The sequence below is a fragment of the Vigna umbellata genome, chromosome 7, assembly GCF_029865625.1.
Source record: "Vigna umbellata cultivar VRB3 chromosome 7, Vumbellata_1.0, whole genome shotgun sequence".
NCBI classification, from domain to species: domain Eukaryota; kingdom Viridiplantae; phylum Streptophyta; class Magnoliopsida; order Fabales; family Fabaceae; genus Vigna; species Vigna umbellata.
In genome coordinates this window covers 17,053,212-17,076,395 of record NC_142171.1, presented here as the reverse complement: position 1 = coordinate 17,076,395, position 23,184 = coordinate 17,053,212, and the positions used below count along the sequence as shown (strand labels likewise).

Sequence of the window (23,184 nt, the reverse complement as noted above, 5' to 3'; positions counted from 1 at the left end):
AGTTATATATAAGAGAGAATATATATTTTTCCTAACTATTTCGAATCCACTTTTTATCAATAATTCTCCCAGATAAATAATATAAACACACATCTTTTAATTTGTAAATATTTTTTTAGATCATAATTTTTTAAATTGTATTATTACATTTAATCTAAAAAGTAGGGATACACAGGGCGAGAGCGCGTGTTTGTATTAGTTGGAACTTGGAAAGAAAAATTCTCCCTTGTGAGCCTACACCGTTGCCGTGCACCTCCAAGCAGGAGATCCGAGCACACACCGAAACGCGCAACCAAACCGTTAGTTTCAGAGCCGAACAAACGGAACCACCAACAAGCCAAACACAAACCCACACTTCTTCTTCTGCTAACCCAAGAAAGAGAAAGAAACAGAGAAACAGGAAGCGAAAGAGTTCACCATAACGCAGAGAACTCCACTTTTGATCACACTCAGAGATGGACTGTGCTTCAGTGGGAAGCGAAGAGTACTCTTTGTTGAAAGATTTAAGACTCGAAATTGAAGCAAAGGACGGAACTTTCTCTCTCTGCTTTTGGCTTTATTTCACGACTTCCTCTGCATTCCCCTCTACCATTATTCAGCAGGTCTTACACATTGTAGTTTTTCCCTTCTTTCTGAGTTTTGTGTGTTTGTGGGGTATTAAGGTTTTTCTCAATCTTCTTGATCAACCTTTTTTCACTGTTTGGAATTTGTAATCGTAATATCGTGGGCCTGGACATTCTGTTTTCCTTGTTCTGTATAATTGGGATAGTCTCGTTCGAGAAAGTTGTGAGTTCTCTATGTTTTCACTGCAAATTAAATTTGTTTTGGTTTTGATAACTGATGGACTGCTTGAACGTGTGTTTCTCATCCTCTAGTTGGTGGTTTAGGCTTTAAGGGGTTTTCATTTGTGCTCTTTAGTCTGAAATCTGCTTTCAATCAGTAAATTTATTACTTCCTGTTTTGCTAAACCTCTTTGCGTTAACTAAAGTTGGAGTTTTGATAGGATTAACTCAGTTTTTGCAGAATGTTCTTGTTGTTTTACTTCATACTCAAAAATCCTTATTAGTAAATTAGAGATGTAGAATTTAGACTAGACCTATTCGATTATATATAGCTAAATATGTGATGCTCACATTATGTTAGTAATGCCGGCTTGCTATAGAGTTGGGGAAACTGATTTCGATAGAATTTATTATGAACGGTTTGTTGAATGAAATTAGAATGGATCTCATTTTAGTCATAAATTTACATAAGACCATGTGTCTCTTTAGAAAGTGTGAGAATTTGTTTTCCATAGCGAAAATTAATAGGGCCAGGAATGGTAAAACATCTCCCATCCTCCATTTGACGCTACGCCATCTCTCAAGTGCAAGGTTAAATGCTTTGATATTTGATCATTCAACTTTAACTGTTTAGCATTTAGGTTTGTGTAGTGATATATTAGAAGCGATAGTTGTTTTTGTTTAATATTTTGTCTGCTGTCTTGATACTTAAGGTTGAAAATTTTCCATGCCAATTACTACGGGCAGTATTTTTTTGTCATTTTCTTACCTTTTGGGGAATAAAACTTAATATTTTTAATCATTGAATGGACAGAAATATAAATCAATTTGCTTTGCAGGTTTACTCTGATATCTCTGAAAGTGCTCCTTTTCTTGTTATTGATGATAACAAGAGAATCCATTTGTTACCAGTTCTGCTCTTACACGAAGAAGCTCCTGATACCGGCAATATAAATTCCTGGGCAGAAGTTCCACATGCAACTATTGATTTTAAGTTTCCTTTGGAAAAATGGGTTCATGTTGGATGTCAGGTATCTTATATAATTATTTGAGAATTACCTTTCGTAAACTACTTTAATGTTTCTTTGTTGGTTTTTTCACTTGACTGAAATGCCATCCTGCTACACTCCTAAAATTGACTTATTTTACCATAAGGCACTTGCCCTAATATGTGTATTCTTCAATCATTGATTTTTTATTTTTGCTTGCTGGAATATATAAACTGGGGTAAAAATAATAGAATGAAACAGAAAAGCAAATTCCTTCTCGTAAGATTTTTCCTTCCATGAAAGAACTTGTGACGAACAATGGAGCACTTTTCTTGCTGCTACTAGTAGAGCCCTCTCCTGTCCTTTCCTTTATACTTTTTAATTTTGTCTAATTGGAATATCAGATGGTTACCTTCTTGTGCAGGTTTGTCCAGATTATATCCAGCTTCAGATTAATGGAGAGATTGTAGGAGAGAAGTCTCACTGTTCCTTATTAAATGAAAAATCTGGTTCAAGAGATTTGAAGAAACTCACATTGGCAAATGTTGGCGGAGATGGAAATAGTGTACAGTGTTATGTGCACAATTTTGAAATATATCCTACTATTGCTTCTGTTAAGGATTACCATTTAAAGGTGATTCCATGCTCATATTTTTAAAGTACATGGTAGATTCACATTTCTTTGTGCATCTTTGTTTATAAGAATCAGCAAAAACCTTATTTGATCCTTTGAATGCCAGGACCCTCCTCTGAAGTTATCAATTGATGAATCATCTGTCTCCGAGATTGAAGAAGAAAGTGATGGTGTTTGGGCTGTTGTTGGTGGCAAGGTAAGAAAGATATTTTATAAACGATACCATGTTAATCTTATTTTATACGTTCATCTTTATTGTCATAAATCATAAAGAGAAAAGTCCAGGCTAAGCCCTGCATTTTCTGTTGGAGTTTAATTTTGGATATATGTGATGTGATGCAATTTATGTTTAACATTTTAAATGTTCTTGTAAACCAATCATGTATATGCAAGTTTGCAAGTGTTAAGAGTTAAGTCAAACTTTTCTTGTTACCATGAAAATAAATATGAACAAATAAAATAGATGATGGAGAGGTGAAACAACTGCTATGTTTCTAGTATTTGCATACCTATTATTTATACTTCTGAAAATGTGACTATTAATTCTTACTCTTTTCTTTCCAGTGCTCATACTTTTGAGAAATGCACAAATTAGTTCCAGTGTTAAAGTTTCCTTAAGTGAAAAATTTAATTTCAAATTCATTTGCATAATTTGGCACAGGCATCTTGTCGTAGGAACTTCTCTTTGGATGTTGTTCTATCAGATGCTTTTGGACAGCCCGTAGATAAGGAGAATGAGGTTTATAATCCTGATTTTTATTCTGGGCAAGTTAATGGTCTCTGGAAAAAGGAGCTTGGATTTGTAATTTCACATTATCGTTGTTGATTGTAAGCAGGTTTTTGCTTCACTTTTGTATGCCGACACTAGAGTTCTAGTGGAGAATACAACTGATGATGAAGCACCCCTTTTAGCTAGTTATGATGGAATTGAATTTTCTTCTCGTGAAAGACCAAGTAAGCTTATGCTGGGTCGTGCTTCGTTTAAGCTCAAAATATCTCAGGTGAAGATGCCAACAATGAATGTGTGCTTTTGTCATTTCCTCTAATTTATTGTTTTTCTGCTGCTACTTGATAACTCTTTCTGAACTTTTAGTTGGAAGCTAACAAGATGACTGATGTCATGTGCCGTGCACAACAATTCATACTTTTATATCATTACCATAATTATGATGGTCAGCATAGGCAGTAGATTCATTCAGAAAATACAAAAAAATCCTAAAGAACATAATATGGAAGCACCACCATATTGAAAAGTGTGTCAAATGGGTGGGCAATGGAAATAGGTGTAACCGTTTTTGGAAAACACCATTAGGAGTTAGTGAGAGAAGATGATAGAATGAGGCTCTTGGTTAGACAAAATAGCAAAGGCATCCTTTGGATAAGATAACAAGATATAAGAACAACATTGTTAGGGGTTGGAAGGTATATGAGAGAAAAAGGTTTTGGAGAGAAGGAGAAGGCTGAATGGGGGAAGACGGAAGACCAAGCCGAACGGTGGAAAGCGAGGAGAGGCCAGACCGAACGGTGGAAGGTGGGGAGAGGTCAGACCGAACAGTGGAAGGCGGGGAGAGGTCAGGCTGAACGGTGAAAGACGGTGAGGAGTCAAGCCGAACGACCGAAGGAGATGAGAGCTCGAGCGAAGGGATGGGAAGCAGTGAAGACCCTGAGCCGACCATTTGAAGAGTGACTATCCTAATTGGGACAATAGTTAGGATAGGCGGGAAATATTTAGTAATAATTATAGTAAATAGAGTTATATCCTAGGGAAATATTCAGTACAAGTTAATTATAGTAATTAGGGCTATATCCTAGGGAAATATTCAGTACAAGCTAATTACAGTAATTAGAGCTAAATCCTAGGGAAATATTCAGTATAAGTTAATTATAGTAAATAGAACTATATTCTAGGGAAATATTTAATATAAATAAAGCCGAGACGCTAGGGTTGGAGGTATGCTTTTGATTATTGAGTTTTGTTGACAGGCTGCTAGAGTCTTGTGAGGGAGGTTATGCTCCCAGTTATCTTTGTTTACTTTTGTTTATTCAGATATTACCATCAATAAAAGAGATTCGTTCATCCATTATCATTCGTTCATTGTCTTTTCTACCTATTGTGCCAAGGGGGATTAGGCCTCTGGTTCGAATCCGGCAGGTCGGACCAATTTGTTAGGTTCCTGGGTTGGAAACCTAACTATCAACGCTCACAGTAAGCAAAAGAACAAAGAAAGAATGAATTTCTATATTGAAATTGAGAACAAAGTACACTGATAGCGTTAATGGAGGCCTAATCCCCCTCTTAACCCTACCGGAGGCCTAATCTCCCTCTTCTGGCCAATGTCCAGATTTACAAAATAATCTTCAAAACTCCCCCCACAGAATTACCAAAAGGCTTATTTATACTCTATTTCTCTCCCTAACAACTTAACAAACTTTTCCGCTCTTTACTTTTATCCTAAATCCATTACCCATTATACCGTGCCACCCCATATCCTAACAAATGCTCAGATTTTTGAATATACAAAGGAAAATGGAGAGGTCACACTTTTCTTAGCTCAATTATGCTTTCCTAATTGACATGATGTATAACGTAAGTTTGACAACTTGGAGACACTTGGTCTAATAGCTAAAGCTTTGACGAACCATGATGTCCTAGCTAGGCATTTATAGGCAGTGTCAATCATTCCTCCCATAGTTTGTTCCTGCAAGATAACAACTTTTAGTAAAGATAATGGCAAAATTGTGATACTGTGAGTCAATGAACAGAAAGAATGTTAAATGGCAACCAGGGACATATAAGTTAAATTCAACTGTCAAGGAGGGAAGAGGATGATGGTGTCAATGTCATGTGATTTCATCGGGGAACTATTAGAAAATGTGATAGCCATTAAATAACCAATATAGGGGAAAGAAAATAGAGGAGGGAAGAGGATGATGGTGTCAATGTCATGTGATTTCATCGGGGAACTATTAGAAAATGTGATAGCCATTAAATAACCAATAAAGGGGAAAGAAAATAGACAGTGAGAGATACTAGCTATAGCTATGGTAGTGGTGATTTGGGTTTTCTATGGCAGCAGTTCATGGTCTCTTTGAACACCATGACTAATGCAACACTGGTTGTGAGAAAGAAGATGAAGCCTCTGGTCTGCGTGACCTGACCCAAGACTAATCCACCCTAATTTCATTGTTTTTAAAGCTGCTCTAGGTCCTTATTCCAAACCCAATACTAGTAGTTTTATTTTGTGAAAAAGGGTTGGGTTGTACAACCTAACCCAAACCTAACTCAATTAAAAAAACCTAAGGTACCAATAACAACCCAAAACGAACTACAGTTTCATTAAACAACCACAATAGCTCAGCAAGTCATTGGTGTCGTCCATGTGACTTGTGTTGCATGAATTGCAATCTATTCCATTGCTGCCTATGATTTATTCCTCCTCCACCTAACCTTTCCCCTAATGCAAAAATATTATCTTTTCTCTTTTTTCTATTTCCTATTCTGTTCTTCATCGCCACCTCCCCTTTTTTGTTTCCTCTTTCGTTCTATAGTGCTCCCCTTCACTTTTTCAATTTTATTTTTCCTTTTCTACTGTATTATTTGCCTTTATTTAAAGTCTTGAATTTGAACTTGGTGGTATTTTGGCATTAATTTTGTTGTTATTTGAATATCTAGACTTGGTATTTTATTAACTGTATGGTTATCTTTCATTAGCATTGCAATGATATTCCTACATTTTTTTATATTATTTGTTTGTGATGCTTTTGACATAATCCGTTATTGCTTTCTATGTATTTTTGTAAAGTATTTTTGTGTTTCACATTGGGTGCATTTTCCAAAATGATCAACAATGATGATGGTGGTTGTAGTTGTGACAATACTTGGAATATAATGTCATTGTTTGGGAATGTGCTTAATGCTTTGAGATGCAAGAGAAGATATACTGAGAATGTGAGAAAAAGAGCTTAAGAGATTGGTCCTTCTTATTTATAGAAGAAAATTACGTCATGAATATCTAAGTAATTAATGCTAACAACTCATAGGTATAACATATAGCGGTTTTCCAACACAAGTGCTAACTGTTAGGATATTTATCCTATTTTATCATCATTATATTGTGTCAAGGGTTACTCTATTTATCATGATTATATTGTGTCTAGGGTTATCCTATTTATCATGATTATATTGTGTCTAGGGTTACCCTATTTATCATGTACTCTTGTATCAATTTATTCTTATAAATAGAAGATTATGAGAGGGATCAATCAAGCCCTCTAGAATTATTTTACAGTTTAATTCTCAAGTTGGTATCAGAGCGGGTCGATCCCTCTTAGGATTTCCACGGTCACAAAAGGGCTATAAGTGTTTTTCCCCTTCCCTCAATCGTCGTTTTATCTCTGCTGATGTCACTTTTGATGAATCTTCTTTTTACTTTTCACGTCTATCTTCTAGTTCTGTACCTCCACCTGCTACTGTTGATATTCCTATTTTCTGTGATCCTCCTGGTGATGCTTCACCCATTTTTGTCTCCTCCTTCTTTAAACTCATTCACCACAGGGTCGTCGTTCACCACCACCCCTTCAGGTTTATAGTCGCCGCAATTGTCTCCCTCATGACTCACTTCTAGTGCCGCCTCCTGTGTCTCCTCCGGCTCCAGCAAATGAGTCTGACCTGCCTATTGCCCTCTGTATAGGTATACGCTCTACACGTAACCCTTCCCCCCATTATACTGTTTTTAGTTACCACAAATTATCTCCATCTTTTTACATATGTCTCTCATCCATTTCTTCTGTGTCAATTCCCAAGTCTGTGGGTGATGCCTTAACTTATCCTGGCAGGCGTCAAGCTATGCTGGATGAATTAAGCGCTTTACAGAAAAGTGGAACTTGGGAGCTTGTCCAATTACCATCTGGAAAGTCTATTGTTGGTTGCAGGTGGGTGTATGCTATCAAGGTTGGCCCTGATGGCACAATTGATCGTCTGAAAGCTCGACTGGTTGCCAAAGGCTACACACAAATTTTTGGTTTGGATTATGGTGATACTTTTTCTCCAGTGGCAAAAATGACCTCTGTTCGCCTATTCATTGCCATGGCCGCTCTTCGACAATGGCCTCTTTACCAACTTGATGTCAAAAATGCTTTCCTTAATGGTGATTTGCATGAAGAAATTTATATGGAGCAACCGCCTGGCTTTGTTGCTCAGGGGGAGTCATCTGGATTGGTATGTCGTCTTCGCAAATCCTTATATGGCCTAAAACAGTCTCCTCGGGCCTGGTTTGGTAAATTCAGCTGTGTTGTTCAACAATTTGGTATGTCTTGCAGTGAAGCAGATCATTCAATGTTCTATCGCCACTCAAGTGCTGGATGTATCTACTTAATAGTGTATGTCGATGATATTGTTCTCACAGGAAGCGTCTATCTTGGCATCTCTCAGATGAAACAACACCTATGTCATCATTTTCAAACCAAAGATCTTGGCAAACTCCGGTACTTTTTGGGTATTGAAGTAGCACAATCCAACACTGGTATTGTCATATCTCAGAGGAAGTATGCGTTAGACATCTTGGAGGAAACAGGGTTAATGAACTCTAAATCTGTTGAGACACCTATGGATCCTAACATCAAACTCCTACCAAATCAGGGGGAGCCTTTCTCAGATCCTGAACGGTACGTTACACGTCCTGACGTTTCCTTCGCAGTTAGCGTGGTGAGTCAATTCCTAAACTCCCCATGTGAAGACCATTGGGATGCAGTTGTTCGCGTACTGAAGTATATTAAAGGATCACTTGGAAAATGTTTGCTATATGGTCCTAACAACGATACAAAAGTCGTTTGCTATTCAGATGCTGATTGGGCTGGTTCCCCTTCTGATAGGAGGTCTACTTCTGGATATTGTGTCTCTATTGGTGGCAACCTGATATCTTGGAAAAATAAGAAGCAAAGCGTTGTGGCAAGGTCCAGCGCAGAAGCACAATATAGAGCTATGGCATCAGCTACTTGCGAGCTTGTGTGGCTTAAACAATTACTTAGTGAATTGAAATTTGGAGATGTCACTCACATGACACTTATATGTGATAATCAAGCTGCTCTCCATATTAGCTCTAACCCTGTCTTCTATGAAAAAACCAAGCACATTGAAGTTGATTGTCATTTTATTTGAGAAAAAATCATATCTAGAGATATCAAGACTGAGTTCGTTAACTCAAACAACCAGTTGGCAGACATATTCACTAAGTCCTTACGAGGACCTATAATTGATTATCTTTGTAACAAGCTTGGAACATATGATTTATATACTCCAGCTTGAGGGGGAGTGTTAGATCTTAAGATGTGTGTTTCTGTTAATTGGGCTCAGCCCATTCTATATTAAGGGCATTGGCCCATATCTTACATTATAAATAAGCTACCCTATGTGTATGCAAAAGGCACAAGGGATATTTCTCCCAATCTTCCCTATTTCTCACAGTGTCCTTCATGGCTGAAGCCCAATCTGCCGTCGAAGAAATCAGGATGTTTTTGGAAACGGACCCATTAGAGGAGATCAAAATGAAACTAGACAAATTTTACATGGTGTTGATCCTTCGTGCCCTACATCCGATTTTGATCATCTCAGAGATCAACTTCTAACTAGTCATGAGGTCCCCTCTATGGAAACATTGACCACTCGCCTTCTGCGTGTCCCGGTACCTCAAACTCAGGAAGCGCATGAACTAGTGGAACCATCTGTCATGGTTGCCACACGAGGAAGAGGAGGACATGGCATTAGAGGAGGAGGACGAGGAGGTCGAGGACGTCCTCAGTGCACATACTGTAAAAAGATGTCACACAAGAGAATTGCTACTCCTTACATGGTTTCCCTTCCAAAACTGCCAATATTTCGAAGACTGAAACTTCCACTTCGAAGACTGAAACTTCTACTTCTAAGTTCTCCGAGGATGAATATCAAGAGTATTTAAGGTTAAAGTCTAACAGTTTGGAACAACCATCTCAATCTCCCAGTACATCAACAACCTGTGTTTCTCAATCCATGGAAGGTCAAAATTCATGGGTAATTGACTCAGGTGCTTCTGATCACATTTCTGGTAATACCTCTTTGTTCTCATCTATTTCCTTTCGAGAAAAACCTCATTTCATAACCCTTGCAAATAGATCTAAAACTTCCTCTAAAGGAGTCAGTCATGTTTCCTTGTCTCCCTCCCTCAATCTCAACTATGTTCTTTTTTTCCCTAATTGTCTTTTTAATCTAATATCCTTAAGCCAGTTGACCAAAATGTTAAATTGTTTAATAACCTTTGATCACAAATCTTTTGTTATACATGAGCGTGGTTCGGGGAGACAAATTGGAGAAGGATATGAAGCTGGCGGATTATACCATTTTGGATCTCGTCCAAGAGTGTTCTGTGTTGCTGCTCCTAATCCTAAACTGCTACATGACCGGCTTGGCCATCCTCATTTGTCCAAATTAAAAAAGATGTGTCCTGAACTTAGTGATCTCCAGACCTTAGAATGTGAGTCATGTCAATTAGGAAAACATGTTAGATCTTCCTTTCCTAAAAGGTCTCAATCAATATGTAATTCTAGTTTTTCCATCATCCATTCTGATATATGGGGACCTAGTCGTATCTCTTCTTTTGGTTTTAGATATTTTGTTACCTTCATTGATGAATATTTAAGATATACTTCGGTTTATCTTATGAAAAATCGTTTTGAATTGTTAACCATCTTTACATCTTTTTTGAATGAAATCAAGAATCAATTTGGTTAAGTAATCAAAATATTAAGAAGTGATAATGCAAAAGTGTATTTCTCATCCTCCTTTCCTGCCATCTTGAGTACCCATGGTATCTTACATCAGTCTATTTATCCTCATACACCGCAGCAAAATGGTATAGCAGAACAAAAAAATAGACACTTGGTTGAAACTGCCTGTACCCTTTTGCTTGGTACCCATACTGGGGGATGCCATCTTAACTGCATGTTATCTTATCAATAGGATGCCCTCCTCCTCTATTGATAATAAAGTCCCTTTCTCCATTCTGTTTCCTAATGATCCTCTCTTTCATACATCTCTCCGAGTGTTTGGTTGTGTATGTTTTGTTCATGACATGTCTCCAGGTCTAGACAAACTCTCTGCTTGCGCTCTCAAATGTTTCTTCTAAGGCTATTCTCGACTTCAAAAGGGATATTGGTGTTACTCTCCTGAAACTAAGAAGTATTACATGTCTGTCAATGTCACATTCTTTGAACAAACTCCTTACTTCTCTCCATCTGTTCAGGATGTTTCTATCTTCCATCAGGTCCTTCCTATTGCAGTGGTTGAGTCAAATAGTTCCACTGTCTCTATCATTCCAAGTCTTGATCATAGTCCTCCTGAACCTGTTTCTCCACATGAGATCATGCCATACAGGGCCCCAATGGATAGTCCACCTCCCCAAGACAATGGTGAATCTCCTACTTCAAATTCTTCTTCCTCGTCACATCCTCCCACGCCTCTTGGTGGAAATGATTTAGCATGGCCTATTGCTCTCAGGAAAGGTACTCGTTCCACTCGAAACCCTCATCCCATTTATAATTTTCTTAGCTATCATCGATTGTCGCCCTCCTATTTTTCTCTTTTATCCTAAGTGTTTTTTGTTGTTATACCCAAGAATGTGAAAGAAGCACTTGATCATCCTGGATGGCGACAAGCTATGATTGTAGAAATGCATGCTCTTGACCATAGTAATACTTGGGAGTTGGTGCCCCTTCCCCCGGGCAAAAAGGCGGTTGGTTGTCGATTGGTGTATGCAGTTAAAGTTGGCCCTGATAGTGAAATTGATCGACTCAAAGCCCGACTTGTTGCAAAAGGTTACACTCAGGTTTATGGTCTTGATTATTGTGACACTTTCTGTTAGGAGGTTGAGAGTGTATGAAAGAAGAAAGAAACATTAATTAGCCTAACTGCCTTTGCAGTTAGGAAAGGCGGGAAGGGGATGTATAAATAAGCATTGTATTTTGGTTAGGGGGAGCGTTTTTTGAGAATTGTAGTTTGACAGGAATTCTTTAGTCCTGTAAGGGGGAGGTTAAGCTCTCATCATTTGTGTACTTTGTATTCTTTACTATTGATAATACAAAGAGAGGTTATACATCATTCTGTGGAGTCTGTTTGGGTGTGTTAGTGTGAGTTTCTGTAGGTTTCTTTACCAGAAACCTATCAATTGGTCCAACCTGCCGATCAAGAGGACGTGCGAAGTGTTTGGGTGAAAACCATGGAGGGGAGAATGGAGGCGCCGAAAATCACAATGGAGGGGATGAAGGTGGAGGTCGTCGCCGTGCGACGGGATATACAACAAATGATGCGGATGATTGGGGCGAGAACGAACAATCATGATGGAAACTCTGACGGGAGTGACAGTTCGGTGAATGATAATGGGGGAAGACCCGATCATGTGGGGATACAACAATATTGGCGAAAACTGGTGGATCTACCATCCTTTGAAGGGGTGGAACCTCACTGCTGGATTAATCGGGCAAAACGTTTCTTTGACATTCAGAAGGTGGCGGAGGAGGACAAGGTGGAGCTCGCATATATTAGTATGGAGGGTAGTGCGAGTTACTGGTTTAACATTTGGAAGGAAAAAGCCAAGATTTGTTCTTGGACGGCCATGAAAATGGCGTTAGTTAATCGGTTTGGAGGGGGTCCAGAGGAACTGTGTTTGAGCAGCTTGCGACAATGTGGCAAGAAGGATCAGTGGAGGAGTACGTCCGGAACTTTGAAATACTAATAGGCCAGACTCGTGGGTTATCGGAGGAGCTTGTGCTGGGGATTTTTCTCGCCAGTTTGCGAGAAGACATAAAGGGTTTTTTCTCGCCGGACTCCATAGAATGCTGTATAACCTCTCTTTGTATTATCAACAGTAAATATTTAATACAAGATATTACAAGTCTAACTACCTATATTTAATACATATTTTAGCACTCCCCATTAAGTTAAAGCATACAAATTACATGTACCAAGCTATAAACAATTGGGGATCCCCGACGTATACTCACTTATGCTAAGGATTGAGCATCTAAAGTTGTGGAGATCCGCCCACAAAATCTAGAGGATCTATTGAGAGACATGGAGATCCCTAGAGATGTGGAAGGAGTTTCTAGTGATGTCAGGTCTGGTGAGAGGACAACAACTAGAAGTAATTTGTATCAAGGACGTTTTCATGGGAGTAGGGGAGTGGTTTCTTGGGTAGAAATGTTGAAGGGGACTTAGACTAAATCGAGGAGTTCTAGTCATATTAGCACAACTAGAAGAGATGGTGAGAAGACAACAACCAGAAGTAATTTATATTAAGGACAAATGCAAGGGAGTGGGGGAGTGGTTTCTTGGGTAGAAATGTTGAAGGGGACTTGGACTGAATCGGGGAGTTCTTGTGACATCCCAAAATATATAACAATGTATATATGTAGAATGCATCGATTATAATAATAGAAAGCAGTTAAGAGTACACAATAGATAGAATTAAGGAGTACAATTATCCAAGTCTGGCTGGAAAACTTTAAAACTTAAGTACAAGTTCATAATTCTCCAAAACACAGATCATGCTAAAATGAAGGCTAGAGTCTTTCAAAATAAAGAGTTGTTTAAAATAAGAGCTATAAGAAATCCTAAGCGCTAGGGGCTGGATCTTCCTCAACTTCCAAAGCTTGCTCCAAAGGTACATCATCACCTACTGCTCACATCCAAAGGATTGGATGATCATCGCAAGGGAGAAAGCAAACACATGCAACACATACAAATGCAAGGGTGAGCTAGGTCTCAAACAATCATACAATTCATTTTCAATCAATCTAGCATTTACCAGAATATCCATACACATATAAACACCTTAGTCAACATAAGCATTTATTTCATAAAACTCATCAAGTCAAGCATCCTATCATGTTAAGACTCTAGACACGTCCGGACATAGAATGTATGTAGAGCTGGGGCGGGTTGTGCACTTATGATGGCCTCTACTGCTTTGCAAAGCCATTGCCGAGGGGTTCCACCCGACCATACACAAGGCTAGTCCGTTACCGCGGAATAGACCTCCAGTGATAGCGTCTACCCTAGGACCTCCCACTACTCCCACCACACGCGTCAATCCTCTCTAAGTGAGAATGAAAGACCGTTGGAGTGTTAGGGATAACCCCCGTATGGAAGCCTCTTACATTCATTCAATACACTAACTGATCCCACCGAGAGATCTAAATTTCCGATTCAATCCGACCATTTTAAATCTCATAATATTCCTTTTGGATCAACAATGTACATCATAAACCACTTATAACCATACACTTTCAACCAATCTGGATCACATGAAGATGCATTCATAAATTGTAACCGAAATATTTAAATAACATAACTTACTGGAATGAGAGAAAACATAACAGAAAATATCACTACTGGACGAACACTACTTGGACGAGCGCCAAAAGCCCTTGGGCGGACACTGTTTGGACGAACGCCCTAACCCATTGGACGAACTACTTGGACGAGCGCCAAAAGCCCTTGGGCGGACTTTGTTTGGACGAACGCTCAACGATCAAACCTCATGAAGACCGAGCGCTAGCGATCACTAACCAATATCAAGACCGGACGCTTAAGATTCAACCTTAAGAATACAAACTTAAGGCCGAACGTTCAAAATCGCAACTTAACCAAGGCCGAACGCCACCAATATGAACGCTCGCTACTACCTATGGACGCTCGCTACTACCTATGGACGCTCGCTACTAATTCAACCCCTGACCGAACGCTAATTAAACCTTCAACTGACCGAACGCTACTAAACCAGCGAATGAACGAACGCTACTAACCAACACCTGAGCGATCGTTACTAAACCATAACTTGAGCGATCATTATTTAAACCAATGACCGAACGCTATTAATATCATCCCCTAAAACCGAACGCTCTCCAGACAAGGACGAACGCAAATTGCCTAAACATTATGACCGAACGCTACTCAGCACATGGCATGACCGAGCGTTCAAATCCGACATGGACGAACGGTCAGCTTGCGCATTCTGCAGCAGAATGGTAACAGAACCTCCCTTGACCATTTCTAACCACTTTTCTCAACTTCTTAGACTCTTAATTCTCGTTTTAGACTTAATTAAACTTATCCAAATGATTCTAAACATTTCTACTACCATTTTTAAGTGATTAAAGTTCACTTTCAGCTCCAAAACACTAACTTCAACAACTTAGGGACCCAAATTTGATTCTACTACTTGGAACCTGTTTTCGACTACTGTTATGCTTCTAACAAGTCACAATGGACTTGTCTAGGCTGCCCAAACAGTCCAGGAACACTGCAGCCTTCATTTACTCAAAATCCCTACCTCACTTCCTCTAAAATGGCCTAAAATTGACCCTAAAGACACTTTATTTCCTTTCTAATAGTACTACCACAGAATTTTCACGCCAAAACAATTCCAACATACCCAATTCCATCATTCTAAGTCATTCCAAACAGTTTATAGACATCAATCACCAAAATCACATAACACACACTTCCATACATGCATTTCAAGTTTACTAGAACCAAGTTCATGCTTCCACAACATACCATTTCAAAATTTTATCATGCATTCACTCCACACAGTAAAATCAAGAATAGAACTAGCTCCCCTTACCTCTAGTGTAGACAACCAAGCTCAAGTAGGAACCCTAGACCACTTGCTTGCACTCTCAAAATGTTAGAATCACCTAGAAATCATCAATTGATGATAGAAAACGAATCTTAGAACCAAATAGAAGCTAGAATACGGAAGAAAACGAAATGGGTTGCATGCATCAAGTTCAATCACATGCTTACAACCCTAGGGCACATGAGAAAGGGGGTTTTCTTACCGGTTCTGATTAGAGAAAAGGATCGACTAAGAGCAAGACCCGCTACTTTGTGATCGTTGGGGCGGCACCTAATCGAGAACTTAATGGTTCAGTGTGAAGAATGGAAAGGGAGAAGATATAGGAGGAGGAGAGAGCTTGCAGGAAGAGGAATGGTTTCTCAGACAAGAGGAATGAGTTAAAAATCAATGTTTCAAAACTAATGTAATTTTATTTTAAAGTACTCAACCTCTCATCTTTTGCCACTTGTCATCCCCTTTTTGCTGACTCAAATCCAAGTCCTTACAGTTCTAGTCATATTAGCATGAGTAGAAGAGATGGAGGAGAAGTAACCTTAGAGTCTAAGATGAGTAGTTCGCATCCAGGAGAAAACAGAATAAGGGGATGGCAAAATTTACCCTACCCTGAATATATTAAGCTAAGAGAATAGGGCATATGCTTTCATTGTGGAGGACCATATAGTCCTGGTCATAAATGTCCCAATAAGAACCTTTGGGTGTTAATTTTAGGGGAGAATGAAGAGGAAGAGGAACCCGAAGAAGAAGAAGATTGAAAATGCAAGCAGCGAAGAAAGTCGTGGATCGTGTGAAGGAAACCGCAACAAACATTGTTGCTTCTGCCAAGTCTGGTTTGGAGAAGACCAAAGCCACTCTTCAGGAGAAGAGTGAGAAGATAAATGCACATGATGAAGGAACTATTCGTGATCAATTTCCATATTTTCACCTTGAAGACAAGGTTGTTCGGAATCCGAGGAGTATTGATAAGGCTCTTAAGGTGTGTGTTAGAAAAAAAGTTGAAAAGTAGAAGTTACAAAACAAGTTAGTAGTAGTTAGGCAGTTTATAGGTGGTTAGCGGAGGTTATTAAGTAGGGTTATCTTTTAAGGAGGAAATTGTCCCTCCTCTGTTGTGTGTATTTTTTGTTTTAGAACACGGCTTGTCCTGTGTGGAAGGGAATTTCTTCCCTTGGAAGTTATTGTATGTTTTCTTGTATTATGTTCTTTAGAATTAGAATGTTATCTTCCATTGTGCAGGAAGATTTTTGTGTTAATTTCTTAAACTGAATTATAAATCTGGTTTCTTGTTTCCAAGAAACCTAACAGGTTGGTACTTAATTATATATTATAACGGTTAGATGTTAAGTTGTGTGTTTCTATTAATTGGGCTTAGCCCATTCTGTATTTAGGGTTTAACCCTTATCTTACATTATAAATAAACTACCCTATGTGTATGCTAAACACATAAGGGAGATTTCTCCTAATCTTCTTCACTATATTCAATATGGTATCAGAGCACAGGAATAGTTCCCGCCAACTCCACGGTCTCCGGTACCCATCACCGCTGCTGTCGCCGTCGTCGAAGTTCCAGAATCGACCGACGACCACACCATTGGAATCGTCTCGGCTGGGCGACCACCGTGGAACAAAGATCGCGGTGAACGGACCACCCACGCGCCTCCACGTGCCGCCGCAACAGTCACCGCTGCCGCCGCTTCCCGCCGCGTGTGCCGGCGCGTCGCCGAAGAGTTCCGCCGCCGATCAGAACCGCCGTGATCGCCTCCTCGCCCTCTTTCTAGATCTGTGGTCGTTGCGTCAATCGGAGCACTTTGGATTTTTTTAGGGTTTCTCCCTCTCCATGGCTGCCCAACTTGATGATCGGAGTCGGTCTCGCCAACCAGGTAAAGGACGTCCAAAATGTGACCACTGTGGCAAGCTAGGCCACAAAATTGATAGATGTTATGCACTTCATGGACGTCCTCCTCGACCTATAGCAATGGCTAATTCTGATCCACCCCCCAATCACCGTCTGCAGACCATCCTACTTCATCAAATACCATAAATAACCCTTTACTCTTTCAGGAATTTCAGATGGTATGAGGACCGTCAGCACTCTAGTTCCACTACATCTGCTTTTGTTATACGCACAGGTACTCCTTTTGTCGGTCTGACTCACTCTCTCGGATCTTGGGTCCTTGACTCAGGCGCCACCGATCATATCACTAGTAACAAGTCCTTGTTTTCTTCCTTGTCATGTCCGGTTAATTTACCCTCGGTAACGATGGCTGATGGGTCTAGAGTCTCATCTCATGGTATTGGTACTGTTCATATTTTTCTGTCCATATCCATTGATAATGTACTTTATGTCCCTGGGTCTCCTTTTAACTTATTGTCCGTAAGTCGTCTAACTCGTTCCCTTAATTGTGTTATTTCATTTACCAAAGATTCTGTTTGGTTGCAGGACCGGAGTTCGAAACACATGATTGGCACAGGATGTGAGTCTGATGGCCTATATCATCTCAGGCCTTCTCCACATGCTGGCGTAATCATGGAGTCACCATCCCTTCTTCATGCTCAGTTAGGTCATCCCAGTCTTGCCAAACTGCAGCAACTTGTTCCGAGTTTGTCCAAATTATCAAGTTTGTCTTGTGAGTCTTGTCAGTTAGGTAAACATACTCGTAGTTCCTTTCCTCGTAGTGTTTCACAACGAGCGTCATCCCCCTTTTCATTGGTTCATTTTGATATTTGGGGACCTAGTCGTGTTAATCAACTTTAGGATTTCAGTATTTTGTTACCTTTATTGATGGCTATTCCAGATGTACTTGGTTGTTTCTCATGAAGAATCGTTCTGAGTTGTTTTCTATTTTTCAAACTTTTTTCAATGAAATAAAAAATCAGTTTGGGGTTTCTATTCGCACTTTACGCAGTGATAATGGCCGTGAATACCTTTCTCAACAGTTTAAACATTTTATGGCTTCTCATGGCATTCTTCACCAAACCTCATGTGCTTATACCCCTCAACAAAATGGGGTGGTTGAGCGTAAGAATAGACACGTTATTGAAACAACTCGTACCCTTCTCATTCATGGTCAAGTACCCTCACGTTTTTGGGGTGATGCTGTTCTCACGACATGTTATCTTATCAACCGCATGTCATCTTCCGTCCTAGCGAACGAAATCCCTCATTCTATATTATTTCCTCAAGACCCTCTACATCTATTACCTCTTAGAGTTTTTGGGTCTACATGTTTTGTTCATGATTTTAGTCCTGGTCTTGATAAGTTATCTCCTAGGTCTCACAAATGTGTCTTCTTAGGATTTTCACGGTCACAAAAGGGCTATAAGTGTTTTTCCCCTTCCCTCAATCATCATTTTATCTCTGCTGATGTCACTTTTGATGAATCTTCTTTTTATAAGGGAGATTTCTCCTAATCTTCTTCATTATATTCAATAATAACCATATCTCAGGACAATGTGAAATCTCTAACAAAATAAGTATATAGTAATTGTATATCCTTTGTTCCTAATTCTCAATAGACATATTGCCTGGGTATTTTTTTGTCAATAATTTATGGTTTTCTCTTTAGTGATATTGTTTTCCTTGAAAATTTAGAAAAACGCTAGACGTTGAAGTAGTTATACTATGATGACATAAAAGTATTATAATTATCCATATCGCTGTTGGTCTTTGGTCTTTCTGGAATTTGTACATGGTGTTATAATTAGAACCAAAGACCATAATATGTTAATTTTATTGACATGGGGTTGTCGTTGTATTTATCAGCAATTTTAGTATCATAGCATATAAGCATGTTTCATTTCAAATTCATAGTGCATTATGCTTGAATTAACTCTGCTCCCAGTAACTATTCTCCCATCTGCCAGCTTTCATCCAAGTGTGATAACAGGTTCTTCGTCATCAGATTTTGTGTTCCAAAATTAGGAAATTATCCTTTTCTTGAGACATACTCCCATCCAATTCGATGCATCTCCAGAAGCCGTAACACAAGATTGTCCACTCTGGTGTGGAAAAAGTCAACTGCTCTTAATTGCTCTAGTGTATCTCAATCTTCAGCTTTGGATGATGGGTCCTTCGAACTTCAGCATTCAGGTCATGAAGCACAAGCCAATCCACTAGTGAAGCGGTTTAGACTTGGTCAAGACAAGACATCTGTATCAGTGAAGACTGACCCCACCTTAGAGCAACCTGATGAAGAGTGTAACTCTCAAGTCCAGACAGCTAACCAGGTGATTACATGATTTATTTTTCAATCTTGTTTTCTGTATACATGGAGATGTTCTACCTAGTTGGTTTACTACTGACAGCAGAGGCTGATGTGATCATCATTGACAAAATTAGTTTCAGTGTACGTGTTTGGACTTCTTAGATTCGTTATTTTTAATTTTGTCCATTATTCCACCTCATGCAAATACCAAAATATTTGAAAGCACAGACCAATTCAAACCTTCTAAGATTTAATTAAGAGAATCCTTGAGCAATAGGTCTAATATTCTTTTATTGTATAAAGTAGTTGGCTATCTTTGACGCTTAAAAGTTAAGGAAAAGGCCTTGGAATGGTTTTGATTTATATCAAACATTGAATATGATCTCTCTAAGGCCAATCTGATATTGTCAGCTATATGATGTTCTAATCTACTTCAGATTCTTACTATACTGGTCTAACCTAGACTTAAGTGTAGACAAGGCCAATTTGTCAACCTTTGCTTGTAGATGCTTCGTTAAATTATTTTCTTAGATATTCTTAAGTAGGTCCTCTTTGCTCTTATTTTCTCTTAACTGACACTGCAAACTTATTGTCACTAGGTTGAAAATGAATTTCCAAGAAGCTTCGATGGAAGGCCTGCAAACTTCAATGAAGCATATGATTCTCCATCTGATTCAGAGAGTATAGGGGAGGGAAATTCACCTTTAAATACTGCGAGTAAAAGATATCCAATATCTGATATGACCATTTTCAAATACTGCCTTGCAAGCTTGGCTGAGAAATCTCTCATACTCAAGGAAATTGCAACCTCTGCTCCTGACAAAGAAATTTTAGAATTCGCTAATCATGTGTCACACTATTCAGGATGTTCGCATCATGGGTGAGTGATTTTGGTAGAAGCAATTATGTAACTGCTTAAGGATGGTGAATGGGTGTAATTGCATGTAAATAGAAAAAATGGATCAAGAATCTAAAATATTTATGGATAATTATTTTTCAAATTTTATATCTTTATGAATTCTTAGCTTAAGCTGTTTGGTCCTTGTCAGTTTCAAACGTTAATACTCGCTTGTGGTATTCATATTTTCATATTTACTACTGGTACTGCATATGATGTCAACAAGCAACTATTTTAATGCTTAAGCTGTTAGCTGAAGGTTCATGAATGACTTTATTATGAGTGGAGGTAACTCTATGTATGAGTTAAATTTTGGGATTAAGTTAGGCTTAAACCAGCAATCCAAGACAACCTACCATATAACCCCTGGAAAAAGCCCTTTCGACTTTAGGTGTAGACAATGCAGACCCACTTTTGCCATGTGCTTAAATATAACTCCTGTATGTATGAGTTGGAGAGAGACAGCAAGGATCAAACTCCTCTTGACAGTTAATTTGAGCCTGTTATACACCATGTCATTGATCAACTATCCTAAGAGCTTAACCAGGCAAAGGCTCATGAATGGCTAGCAAAGGCTCATGAATGGCTTTGTTACATTCTCAAACAATAGTTATAACATCTATAGAAACGTGACATCTGGAACTATTGCTTGCTTTCATTTGATTAAAAGATTTGGCACAATAAAATCTAAATGCAAGTTCAATGTTCTGGCAAATACATTTTATTCTTGTGCCCAGATTGTATCCTAATTATTCGATTCTCAAATGTGTTTACTTTCTTAAAAGTTTTCTGAAGTATAATTTATTGCTATATCAGAACGTTTTCTCCTAGGTCGTTTTCTCCTTTTTAACTACTGGCTCTGTTTCGATATCAGAAACCAAATATTAATTGCCAAGAGATTAATAAACCATGGAAGAAATCTCTGGAAGGTGATGCCTCTAAACAATCACCACATTCTTTGGGAGAATGCTGTGTATGAGATTCAAGAGCATTTCGTGAATATTGCTTGTTGCAGTTCAAGGTCTCTCTCACCTCAGGTTTATATCTTTTACTTCTTGAAGGAAAGTTACTGTTATGTTTTATAAAAGCTACTAAATGTCTAAATATTTATTAATTGGTTTCATGTGAAATACTTTGTTCCTAAATGGTTTGGACATCTGGAGGGTTTTGTAATTACCATTACATTACAAATGAATATACATCGTTTTCTGATTACCAATAGTAAAATGCGAGTCTTACGCATTCAGGCATTATGATTTATTGTCATAATATTGCCTTGATGAACTTAATTTCATGTGGTAAAGCATGGCTTTTCTTTTCAGGGCTAAGTATCCCCATTGAAGCCTATTATTCTTACCATTATTAGAAATATAAGCAAATAATAGTAAATAAAAGGAAAAAAAATACTATTATTAGCGGTCTGAGTTTTTGAAAGTACCAAAACCATAGAAAAATTGCATGCGAAATATGATAAATTTTGCATTTACTGTAGGACCTAAATCTTCTGAGAAGGATCGCTGGATGTCAAGAGTACCTAACACAAGAGAACTTCGAGAAGTTGTGGTGTTGGTTGTACCCTGTGGCAATTACAATATCAAGGGACTGGGTAAATCCTATCTGGAAATCCACATCACCTAAGTGGATAGAAGGGTTTATAACCAAGGAAGAAGCTGAAGCTTCACTACAAGGTCCCACAGGATTTCAAGAACCTGGTACCTTTGTACTCCGATTTCCTACCTCACGAAGCTGGCCACATCCAGATGCTGGTAGCTTAGTTGTAACCTATGTTGGCAATGACTACAAACTGCACCACAGGCTACTTTCTCTGCACCAGGTTTATGGGTAAGTTTAATTTATTTCTTCTTCATAGAAGAGATTGCTGTTCTTTATTTAATGATCAAATGTGATAGCTTTCATAACAGCCTATGTATATATTCACGAGTACAGACACTTAACACTTATCATAAATGCTATCCTTTAACTAAAACATCAATCACATTTCTTGTAGTTCTTATAGCACTGGCGATAGAAGAGTTGACATGAAACCGCTTCAAGATATGCTATTGGCAGAACCTGAGCTGTCTCAATTGGGAAGGTAATTACTTACATAAAGCATTTTCTTATTGTTTCTTATACACTGAATGCTTAACAAATCTCAAACATTTACTGTATTTGTTTCATCGGAAACTGTTCAGGATAATAAGAAGTCATTAGGCAAACTATAATTGTTGCAGAATATTCCCAACATTCGTGTTAAAGTTGCTTTCAAGGTTGGTTGTCTTTGCTCGAAAGACTCAGAAAAGTAGATGGGAGTGGTGGCCTGTGAACTTTGGTAATATATTCTACAGTTTACTTGTATATTATGAAAAATTAAGGTTTTAGGCGTATTGTTGTAAACATTAGTGGCTGATAATCTTTATATAAAAAGTTATCCCCATTTATTTGTATTCAAAACCAATCAAAACATCTCTTATATTGTTGAGTTGGCTTCCATAAGTATTCCTCCCCAAAGTGTTGTGTCCTGCAGAGGTTACAACCATTTGGAACAATGTTTTATGTTATAGGGATTAACTAATACGAACCAAAATTATTACAAAATAAACTTGTAAGTAAACTTATCGAAATAAAAAAATAGGGAATGAATCTTTAAATATTGAAGCTATAAATTGCATTTGAAGCTGCTAGGAGAATTAAGACAGATGGAGAACAAGGCAGCTTCTTCCTGCACCTCCATATATATATATATATATATATATATACATATGTATATATCTATATATATACACACATTCATATCTATATATCTATATATACACACATTCATATGTATATATATGTATTTATATATATAGATATATACATACATACATATGTATATATCTATATATATACATACATACATATGTATATATCTATATATATACATACATACATATGTATATATCTATATACATACATACATATGTATATATCTATATACATACATATGTATATGTATGTATATGTATATACAT

The 23,184-nt window shown here is 38.2% G+C and overlaps 1 protein-coding gene across 1 annotated transcript; it reads left to right on the top strand.

The window, feature by feature from the left end:
- The first annotated feature begins 204 nt into the window (after positions 1 to 204).
- LOC124822334 (SH2 domain-containing protein A-like) lies at positions 205 to 22,681 on the top strand. Its single transcript, XM_088094289.1, has 12 exons — positions 205 to 602; positions 1,622 to 1,813; positions 2,196 to 2,405; positions 2,512 to 2,601; positions 3,067 to 3,144; positions 3,242 to 3,406; positions 18,932 to 19,294; positions 19,872 to 20,152; positions 21,045 to 21,207; positions 21,663 to 22,012; positions 22,179 to 22,265; positions 22,366 to 22,681. The coding sequence occupies exons 1-12, from the start codon at positions 456 to 458 to the stop codon at positions 22,382 to 22,384; spliced, it is 2,145 nt and encodes a 714-aa protein (XP_087950415.1). The 5' UTR covers positions 205 to 455; the 3' UTR covers positions 22,385 to 22,681.
- The last annotated feature ends 503 nt before the right edge of the window (positions 22,682 to 23,184 follow it).

What these genes read in the sequence shown, in the direction of transcription:
- LOC124822334 (XM_088094289.1), top strand. Translation starts at nt 456, where the DNA reads ATGGACTGTGCTTCAGTGGGAAGCGAAGAGTACTCTTTGTTGAAAGAT. An exon ending in CCGTAGATAAGGAGAATGAG is followed by an intron (nt 3,145 to 3,241) that starts GTTTATAATCCT and finishes GATTGTAAGCAG; the next exon opens with GTTTTTGCTTCACTTTTGTA. An exon ending in TCAGGATGTTCGCATCATGG is followed by an intron (nt 20,153 to 21,044) that starts GTGAGTGATTTT and finishes TTTCGATATCAG; the next exon opens with AAACCAAATATTAATTGCCA.